Here is an 11,261-nt window from a genome sequence, read left to right on the forward strand (position 1 = left end):
AAACACTGATCAGAAAGGATATATGCACCCCTATGTTCATAGCAGCACAATTCACCATAGCTAAGATTTGTAAACAGCCTAAGTTCCCATCAGCAGATGAGTGGATTAAAAAACTGTGGTACATCTACACAATGGAATACTATGCTGCCGTAAAAAAGAGGGAACTCTTACCATTTGCAACAGCATGAGTGGAACTAAAGAGCATTATGCTAAGCGAAATAAGCCAGTCAGAGAAAGATAAATATCACATGATCTCACTCATTTGTGGAATATAATGAATAACATAAACTGATAACATAACATAACAAAATAAAATAGCATAACATAACATAACAAAAATAACATAACATAACAAAAATAGATCCAGAGACACAGAAGCATTGAACAGACCATACAACCTCAGAGGGAAGGCAGGGGCTGGGGTGGGGGAGGGGGTAAGAAATCAACCAAAGGACTTGTATGCATGCATATAAGCAAAACCCATGGACACAAACAGTAGTGGGGTGAGGGCATATGCTGGGGGGTGGGAACGGCCAGTAAGTGACCAATGGGGAAAAAGGAGACATATGTAATACTTTAAACAATAAAGAATTTAAATTTTTTTTAAAGGCAAAACATGATGATCTTAAATGCACTTTAACCCCATGAAAACAGACTAGAAATGAATGGCCTTCTTTAAAAGATTCATAATTCGCCCTAGTTAGTTTGGCTCAGTGGATAGAGCGTCAGCCTGCAGACTAAAGGGGTCCAGGTTTGATTCCGGTCAAGGGCACCTGCCCGGGTTGCAGGTTCAATCCCCAGTAGGGGGCATGCAGGAGGGCAGCCAATCAATGATTCTCCTTCATCATTGATGTTTCTATCTCTCTCTCCCCCTCTCTCTTCCTCTCTGGAATCAATAAAAATATTTTTTTTAAAAAAAAGATTCATGCCCTAACCGGTTTGGCTCAGTGGATAGAGCGTCAGCCTGCGGACTCAAGGGTCCCAGGTTCAATTCCAGTCAAGGGCATGTACCTTGGTTGCAGGCACATCCCCAGTGGGGAGTGTGCAGGAGGCAGCTGATCGATGTTTCTCTCTCATCGATGTTTCTAACTCTCTATCCCTCTCTCTTCCTCTCTGTAAAAAAATCAATAAAATATATTTTAAAAAAATAAAAAAGATTCGTAATTCTCCCACAAACCAGGACCAACCACTATTCCACCAAGCCATTTTCTAGACTAAATCTTGGTTAGTCAAATGAGGTTGGCATTCTTGACAATAAACAGGTAGGCAAAAACCTAAACCTATATGTCCAATATTGCAGCCATTGGACACTCGCTGCTTTGGGGCACTTGAAATGTGGCTGGTCCAAATGGAGATGTGCTGTAAGTATAAACTGCACACCAGATTTAGAGGACGTTAGTACACAAAATATACATGCTATCTCATTTTAACTTTTTATATTAATTACATGGTGAAATCATAATATTTTAGACATAGTAAGCTAAATAAAATACAGTTTTAAAATTAATTTCACTTGTTTCTTTTTACTTTTTTAAATATAAAATGTAACATGACATGTGGCTCACATTTGTAGCTTGCATTGTATTTCTGTCAGGTAGAGTAAGTGACCAAAATAAAACACCACTACATCAAACACACTTCTGGGTTGCTAAGCATTTTCAAATGTGACTAAAAGAATGAAGAAGGGTAAACGGTATCCGGGCATTAGGAGGACATGTATAGCAACAAGCAGTGGCAGCAGCCATCATGTTGTTTTAAGTCAGTAATAAACATAACAACAAACTTTGTGACAAAGGAAAGATTGCAGTTGCAGATTCTCTGTCCCCCTGCTCCAAAGTGTCCCAGGCCCCTCCTGCCTACCTTTGATGAGCTCCGGCCGGTACGTCTTGCGCAGCTGCTCCAAGAAGCTGTTATAGAAGCTCTCTGCCTGCTCCGTGGGCATTGCCAGGTGGAAGTCGGGCTTGTTGCCCTTAAGGACACACTGGAGGGTGAACTGGCTGACACACAGCACCTCATACTGTTTGTCCATCACACTCTTCGACCAGTTCTTTCCACTCTCATCCTCAAACACACGTAAGTTTAAAATCTTTCGGACCCTAAGGGGAAAAATAGCAGTGAGAGCTACCTAAGGAATCACAAGCCCCCCAATACATTTCATACCCCCCAAATGTCACCAGCATCCTGCCAAACAAGAACATTATGCTGACCCCATCACTTACAGAAAGTGTGACCTTGAGCAAGTTACTTTTCTTCTCTGTGCCTCAGTTTCCTCATTTGTAATACAGGGTAATAGTGGTCCTGCCTCGCAGGGTAGTTTGGGGATTTCCTTTTTTTTGTGTGTGTGGGTCCCTCTAATTCACAGCAGCAGCCAGTCCAGTTGGAACTGGGGCCAAGATGACAACCATCCATTATCACAGCATGGGTCCAACTCTAATTACTTACAGAAGAATTCAATCTTTACACTGGAATAAATGGTGCCCCATTTGTACACCCCTTCTTGGAGCTACTCAAAATGAACAATTCAGCAAATACCCGGGAGAGAACTTAGTGTTACCACAAATATAAAAAAAGATCTGGAGAAAAAGAAAAGAAAAAAAAAATCTGGAGAAAAATAATAACTATGTCACATGCTCCTTAAGTCCTATACATGTGGATGACAAAGGACAGCCGCCTTGGCAAGGAAGAGGACCAGGTAACATTTATAAGATCAGATTTCAAGAGCATGATAAAGAACAACCTGCATGAAAGTTGAAATTGCACCAATGGAAAGCCACCCTTTTGGATGTTGTTGAAGACATGTTCAAGGGCTCTACAAATAGTAATTCACTGACTCTTTATATGGGTCCTCTCTGTAGTGGGCACTTTTCACCAACTCCTCTCCACAGCCAAGGTTTGTCTTCTGTTGAGTTAAATCTCTTAACCACCAAGGTAAGTATTAACTCTCTAGAATGTCAGAGACATAAAGAGATTCAGACCCAGAGCCGCAGTTTGTAACCACTACACCACTCTACTGTTTCAAGTATCCAGGGGAGAGCTGTTAAAACACCAACACCCCTGAAGTGGTAATGAACTATCCCTATTAGTCATCAACACCTTAGCAGGACTTGGCTTTGCAACCTAAACAAAAGGGACAATTGGGTGGGGTTACACCCAGGCTCTGGGCACCAAAGGGCAGAATAAACAGATCCGAGCATCTGAAGTAAATGTGTCAAGTGGTGCTGGTTAAACAGGGGGAGGGGAAAGCTGAGTACTAAGACAGCCATTCGGGCAACAGCAATGACGAACCCCCTACTTTAGTAAAAGGAGCACTGGCTTCCAGGTCAGGTAGCCTAGATTCTAATTCGGATTTGGGCTTCTTGCTAACTCTGTGTATGTGACTTTGGGCAAGTAATTTAACCTCCCCGAGATCCAGATCTTTATTGCACAATGAACAGCTGGGCATTTTAAAAATGCATTAACAAGGCCACGTCATATTTCTCAAATTATAAAACAGAAACCATTCATAAGAAAAGAGGCTCAGTTCTAGCTGATCTGGCTCAGTGGATAGATCCATGGCCTGTGGACTGAAGGGTCCCAGGTTTGATTCCAATCAAGGGCACATGCCTAGGTAGTGGCTCAATTCCCATTGGGGGGGTGTGCAGGAGGCACCTGAACAATGATTCTCTATCATCAATGATGTTTCTATCTTTCTCTCCATCTCCTCTCCTCTCTGAAATCAATAAAAATAAATTTAAAAAAAAAGAAAAGAGGTTCAGTTTTTAATTAAGAGAAGAGTTCACAGAAGTAGCAGCAAATAGGGATAGAAGCTAAGTGGTACTCCTGCTCTGCTGCTCACTTAGTGGGTGACATTTGACAGGTTACTCTTCCTCGTCTCCTCATCTGAAACACGAAGATAACCATACTACATCGAATGTCAAACTGATAAAAGTAACGGGCTCACTTTATAAGAACAAAATACTATTGAAGTTCCTAGTATGTGTATGTGCGTGCACATATATCCTATATACAATCCTATATAATAAAAGCGTAATATGCTAAATTCTGACTGATAAGTCACTGTTCAGTCGACCGCTCAACCAGTCACTATGATGTGCACTGACCACCAGGGGGCAGACGTTCCGACCGGTAGGTTAGCTTGCTGCTGGGGTCCAGCCAATTGGGACTGGGCAAGAGGGCCAAACACAACCTGGAGCCCTCCCATGGTCCCTCCCCGGCTGGCCAGCCCACATCGGCCCTAATCTGGGCTGGGCGAGAGGGCCGCGATCAGCCCCTGATTGCCGGCCAGGCAGAAGGACCTCACCCGTGCATGAATTCGTGCACTGGGGCTCTAGTAGGATACAACTACCACATATTCAATTCAAAGAGCACTGACTTAGCCCTAGCCAGTTTGGCTCAGTGGATAACACATCGGCCTGTGGATGGAAAGGTCCTGGGTTCGATTCCAGTCAAGAACATGTACCTCGCCCTAACCAGTTTGGCTCAGTGGATAGAGCATCAGCCTGTGGACTCAAGGGTCCCAGGTTCGATTCCAGTCAAGGGCATGTACCTTGGTTGCGGGCACATCCCCAGCAGGGAGTGTGCAGGAGGCAGCTGATCGATGTTTCTCTCTCATCAATGTTTCTAACTCTCTATCCCTCTCCCTTCCTCTCTGTAAAAAAATCAATAAAATATATTTTAAAATAAATAAATCATCATCCTCCCTTTTAAAAATAAAAAAAGAACATGTACCTCTGTTGCAGGCTCCTTCCCCTGCCCGGGGCCCTGGTCAGGGCTCATGCAGGAGGCAACCAATCGATGTATTTCTCTCACATAGATATTTCTCTCTGCTTTCCCTCTCTCATCCACTCTCTCTAAAAATCAATGGAAAAATATACTCGGGTGAGGATTAAAAAACAAACAAAGAGCAATGACTTTGCTTTTGTTTGCAAAAAGCAAACAAAGAGAAATTCACATCTTACATGTGCTCCAGTTCCTTCTGTGTATCTTCCAGAGAAATGCCCAGCAACACACAGATGCCCCGTCCAATGGCACTTATCTGCTCTTCTCCAACTAGAAAGGAAACAAAAGATAAAAAAGACTCCGAACCAAATAGGTGCCATGAAACACTTTTAAACAGCCACAGGAATGTTCAAATATCACACGTACTTCTTATAACTTCTTTGACAAAGTCAGCAGGCATTCAAAAATGAAAGGAGTTATGTAAATGCAGTAAGACAATCCTAATTTATGTCCATTCTGATTTTTTATCTGGAATGAATGTGCTCTAAAGTGAACAACCACTAAGCAGAATTTTAGGGCCACATTTTCATCTGTGTGACCTTGGCTGAGACACCTGAAACTTTCTTTGATGGAGTTTGCCAATCTATAAAAACAGAAGTTTTCCTGCCCAGAGAACCCAGCTCAGCTATATTAATTCTCAAGAGATGCCTGCTTGTCTTGGAATCAGCAAATCTGGTAACACAATACATAGCACAAAATGGAAAACACATGTCATAAAATAATTTTTCTACTTACACCAGAAAAGAGAAATACACTGAGTGGCCAGATTATTATGACCACCTGACGTTTGTAGGCAAATTAGCTATAATTTCGTGCTGAAGTTGCTAGAGGGCCAGAACATTATAGATAGGAAAGCAGGTTGTTTACCATGACAGTAGAAGTGATTTTTTTTCTGAAGATATGGGTAAACAACGCGATTTAACAGCCTTTGAACGTGATACATACATATATATACATATATACATGTGTAGATTATACACAAAAACCATGCTTTAAAAGTTAAGTTTCAAGTCAGCAAACTATTATTTTAAATATATTTTATTGATTTTTCACAGAGAGGAAGAGAGAGGGATAGAGAGTTAGAAACATCGATGAGAGAGAAACATCGATCAGCTGCCTCTTGCACACCTACTGTGGATGTGCCCGCAACCAAGGTACATGCACTTGGCCAGAATCGAACCTGGGACCTTTCAGTCCACAGGCCGACGCTCTATCCACTGAGCCCAATGGGTCAGGGCTGTTTTTTTACTTTTATCATGTACTGACCTAATGTTCCAATTAGAAGAGAGGCAACTCTGCCATTTTCTTGTTTGCTTCTGTTGGATAATAGTATCTATAAATATACCTGACAAGGCCAGGCCAGTGTGGCTCAGTGGTTAAGCATCGACCTATGAACCAGGAGGTCATACAGTTCGATTCCTTGACAGGGCATATGCCTGGTTTCAGGTTCAATCCCCAGTAGGGGATATGCAGGAGGCAGCTGATCAATGATTCTCTCTCATCATTGATCTTTCTATCTCTCTCTCCCTCTCCTTTCCTCTCTGAAATCAATAAAAATATATTTTAAAAAATAAATAAATAGTATTTTCTTTTTTTCTATTTCAATAATTTTTTATTTTTCAACTACAGTTGACATACAATATTACATTAGTTTCAGGTGTATAACCTTGTAATTAGACATTTATATAACTTACAAAGTGATCGCCCTGATAAGTCTAGTACCCATCTGATATCATACATAGTTATTACAATATTATTGACTGTACTCCTTATACTGTACTTTACATCCCCATGATTATTCTGTAACTACAATTTTGTACTTCTTAATCCCTTCACCTTTTTCATCCATTCCTCCAACCCCCATCCCTCTGGCAACCATCAAAATGTTCTTTATATCTATGAGTCTGTTTCTGGTCTGCTTGTTTGTTTTGTTTTTTAGATTCCACATGTAAGTGAAATCATATGGCATTGTTTTTCTCTGTCTGACTTATTTTACTCAGCACAGTACCCTAGGTCCATCCATGATGTTGCAGATGGCTAGATTTCATTCTTTTTATGAATAATAAAATGACAATAAATATATATGTATCAATAATTACTTTAAATGTAAATGGATTAAATGTTCCAATCACCGCCCTGGCTGGTTTGGCTCAGTGTTTAAAGCGTCAGCCTGTGGACTCAAGGGTCCCGGGTTCGATTCTGGTCAAGGGCACATGCCTGGGTTGTGGGCTCAGTCCCTAGTGAGGGGCGTGCAGGAGGCAGCCAGTCAATGATTCCCTCTCATCATTGATGTTTCTATCTCTCTCTTCCTCTACCTTCCTCTCTGAAGTCAATAAAAATATATTTTTAAAAAAAATGTTCCAATCACCAATGGACATAGACACCAGGGGGGTGAGGGCATGAACGGGAGTGGGATAAGGACACATATGTAATACCTTAATCAATAAAAAAAATGTTCCAATCAAAAGATGCAGGGTGGCTAGATGGATAAGAAACTAAGACCCTTAGATATGCTGCCTACAAGAAACTTACTTCAGATTGAAAGACACACACAGACTGAAAGTAAAGGGCTGGAAAAAGATAGTTCATAAAAACGAAAGTGAAAAAAATAAAGCTGGGTTAGCAATACTTACACCAGACAAAATAGACTGTAAGACAAAGACTATATAACAAGAGACAATGAAGGGCCAGCAATTCCATTTCTGGATATTTATCTGAAGAAACCCAAAACACTAAAACAAAAAAACATAGGCATCCATATGTTCAATGAAGCATTATTTATAATAGCCAAGATATGAAGCAACCTAACTATCCATCAATAGGTGAATAAAGCCCTAGCCGGTTTGGCTCAGTGGATAGAGCATCAGCCTGAGGACTGAAGGTTCCCAGGTTCAATTCTTGGTCAGGGCACAAGCTTGGGTTGCGGGCTCAATCCACAGTAGGGGGCATGCAGAAGGCAGCCGATCAATGATTCTCTCTCATCATTGATGTTTCAATCTCTCTCTCCCTCTCCCTTCCTCTTTGAAATCAATAAAAAAATATTTTCAAAAAATAGGTGAATGGATAAAGAAGTGGTGCATATATACAACGAACTATCTTCAGTCATAAAAAATATATTACTTTCTTATAATGTCAATATATTTTCTAAATTTCCCCCAAAGTATGTTTTAAAAGTTTAAAAATAATGACTAGCCCTAACCGGTTTGGCTCAGTGGATACAGCGTCAGCCTGCGGACTGAAGGGTACCAGGTTCGATCCCGATCAAGGGCATGTACCTTGGTTGCGGGCACATCCCCAGTGAGGAGTGTGCAGGAGGCAGCTGATTGATGTTTCTCTCTCATCAATGTTTCTAACTCTCTATCCCTCTCCCTTCCTCTCTTTAAAAAATCAATAAAATATATTTTTTTTAAAAAATAAAAATAAATAAAAATAATGACTAATGCCCGGCCGGCATAGCTCAGTGGTTGAGCGTCAACCTATGAACCAGGAGGTCACGGTTTGATTCCCGGTCAGGGCACATGCCCAGGTTGCGGGTTCGATCCCCAGTGTGGGGTGTGCAGGAGGCAGCCGATCAATGATTCTCTTTCATCATTGATGTTTCTCTCTCTCTCTCCCTCTCCCTTCCTCTCCAAAATCAATAAAAATATTTTTAAAAAATAAAATAAAATAAAAAATAATGACGATTGAGCTATAACCACCATTAAAGTAAAGATGCATCATAGAAAAATTGGAAAATATAAGAGACAGGAAGAAAAATATTATTGTAAATATTGTATATAAATTGTGTCTCATCTTTTTTCTTAACATTGCATTAGGATTTTTCCATGTTATAAGCTTTTCCTAAACATCTTTTAACAGTTGCATCCCATCCAGTAGAACAGTTGCATTCCATGCAATGGACTGACTCACCACCACAGGGATACATTTGTTATAACTGATAAGCCTACAATGAAACACCATAATCATCCAATGTCCATAGTTGACATTGGGGTTCACTCCTGGTGCTTTGGATTTGGACAAAGACATATATAATGACATGTATCCACCATTATAGTATCTCAATGAGTCATTTCACTGCCCTAAAAATCCTCTGTACACTGCCTTCTTATCCCTCTAAAGTATTTTCTATAATTAGGATTATCTCCTAGAGTAGATTTTTAAAAGTAGAATCATTAGTTGAAGTGATTCAAATCACTTTTCTGAAGCTTCAACATTTTTACAATGTAGTATTGTCTCCATAAGAAACAAATGTCCCAAAGCCTATATATGACAGTTTGCTCTCTTATTTTAGTCCAGTTTGCCCCTCCTCCTGGAACAAATAGAAGAATTAGGAGACTCAAAGGGGTCTTTTATTATAGACAAAGGGATTTCCAAATTTTAAAACGTGAGAATTTTAGACAAAAGGTAACCAGGCTAGAAAAGATCTGAGATGTTTGGTCAGTTTCTCCATGTACAAGTGGCATCACCCATGAACCTCTTCTTTGAGGTTCATCACCCCGAATTAACACATTAAAGCCCATCGATTTTAGATCCTCTTCCCAATGCTCTATGATTCTGTTCAGATTTTAGTTGCTAAAGCTGAGTGACAGGACATGGGGATTACGTACTATTCACCTGTTTAACCAAATGAATATGCTTGAAATGTTTCATAACCAAGCTTTTTAAATTAGATTATCACAATAACCACGCTAAGGCAACAAAATTTGCCTGCCAATCTCATAAAGTGAGTCTGTCACATAATAAGATATGATTCCTAACAGTGTACTCTGTCCCAACCATAATATTGGAAGTGACATTTTAGACTCCTGAAATGAAATGTCATTAACTTACAGCCACATCTCGGTGGAGCCAGTCACATTTTTAAGGAAACAAAAAATCTCTTTCCATTACAGTTCAACCAGAAAGCCTGGCTAACCCCAAGGTCCCTCTAGCACTGAGAGAATTCCATTTTATTAACACCTTCCCACAATTCACACTTGTCTTTTTAATAGCAGGTAGGTTTATTTGTTTTTAACTAAAAATACATAATTTAAATAGTCAACTAAAATCACTCAAACTATTCAGCAAATCTCACAGAATACATGTTTTCAATATTCCAGAATGGAAAATTCAAGAGAGAGAATATCAAAACTGAAATTCTCCAAAGTTTAGTCATTGTTGATGATGACCACATAAAGCAAAAAACCTTTTCATCTATGAATTATCCTAGGTTAGTGACTTTAAGTATTAACTGAAATCTTTAAAAATTGTTTTAAAATTCCATAAATCCCTGTTATTCTATTCCCTATTACTCCAGGGCCATATCCAAAACCAGTTACCAGAAGAGCTTAGAAATCATTAGGCAGAGTTGAAAAACTGAATCTCAGACCTAAACACTTGTATATAGTTTTGCTGGATTTGGTTGTTTCTTTAGGGAATGTTGTTGTTTTATTTTGAGATTTATATTTTTGCAGACACAAGAACACATATTTGGTATATAGACTGACTTGGAGAATACCTGGACTGAAATAATATTATAATTCTGCCAATAAAAGTAGAAAAGGCTATAAAAAATCTAAAATTATACATTAAATTTTTTTAAAAAATATCTGTATTATCTTGGTTTGAGTTTTTAAAACGCCTACGTTATCTACATGAATCATCTGGACCCGGTTAACAGTAATCACTGTACAAGTTAGACTACGCAGTGGTTCTCAACCTTGGCTGCACATTAGAATCACCTGGGAATCTTTTTAAAATCCTGATTTCTGGGCCCCATCCTCCGGAAATTCTGTTTCTTTGTTACTAATGTTGTGGCCCCACCCCATAACAAAGAAACAGAATTTCCGGAGGATGAGGCCCAGAAATCAGGATTTTAAAAAGATTCCCAGGTGATTCTAATGTGCAGCCAAGGCTGAGAACCGCTGGACTACAGTGATCAAGTGATGACTAATGGTTGGGTGGCGTGGCCCACAGGAAATTGGTGGGAAAGAGAAATATTTCGCCCTGAATTCCTTAGGTTCTGACCCCATTCCTGCAGGGTCCTGCGAGGGAGGAAGAGGATGTCCTGCGGCAGGAAACGCTCTGGAGCTGGCCCGGGGCTGGTCACGTGGGTGTCCGCAATTGTCAGAGCTCATCCACAGGAACAAGCAGCTCCTCGCATCTGTGCATTTTATTGGGAGTCAAGCTCCATAAAAAATAAGACGTGTAGAAACTGGGGAAAGGGGGGGATTTAAAACAGAATGTTGAAAAGGAGGATGTTCTTGCTCCAGAAATGCTCCCTACGTGTTTGTGCAACACTCCACTGAACAACGGGCCATGGGGGTTCCCGGAGGTTCTGCCACTCTGTGCTCAGGACCGAAATAAAAAGAATCATAAGGTGTGTTTATCCTGAACCCAAAGAGGAGACTCTACAGCCAGGGACGCGCTGGGCCCCCCAGGCACAAGGACAGCGATCTGGGGCCGTGGCGGTGCCCCGAGCCCGGCCGGGGTCCGAGCTCGCG

The 11,261-nt window shown here is 40.5% G+C and overlaps 1 protein-coding gene across 1 annotated transcript in view; it reads right to left on the reverse strand.

Annotated features, from left to right (window-relative positions):
- The window catches only part of DTD1 (D-tyrosyl-tRNA deacylase 1), a 163,794-nt gene extending 152,914 nt beyond the window's left edge, over positions 1–10,880 (reverse strand). The window contains exons 1-3 of the mRNA XM_014530112.1: positions 10,786–10,880; positions 4,959–5,049; positions 1,861–2,096 (exon numbers count right to left, since the gene is read on the reverse strand). Of these exons, the coding sequence (XP_014385598.1) occupies positions 1,861–2,096; positions 4,959–4,960 (238 nt within the window). The 5' untranslated portion in view covers positions 4,961–5,049; positions 10,786–10,880. The remainder of the gene's footprint in view (positions 1–1,860; positions 2,097–4,958; positions 5,050–10,785) is intronic.
- Positions 10,881–11,261: the final 381 nt, after the last annotated feature.

This window comes from Myotis brandtii, unplaced genomic scaffold, assembly GCF_000412655.1.
Source record: "Myotis brandtii unplaced genomic scaffold, ASM41265v1 scaffold72, whole genome shotgun sequence".
Classification (NCBI taxonomy): domain Eukaryota; kingdom Metazoa; phylum Chordata; class Mammalia; order Chiroptera; family Vespertilionidae; genus Myotis; species Myotis brandtii.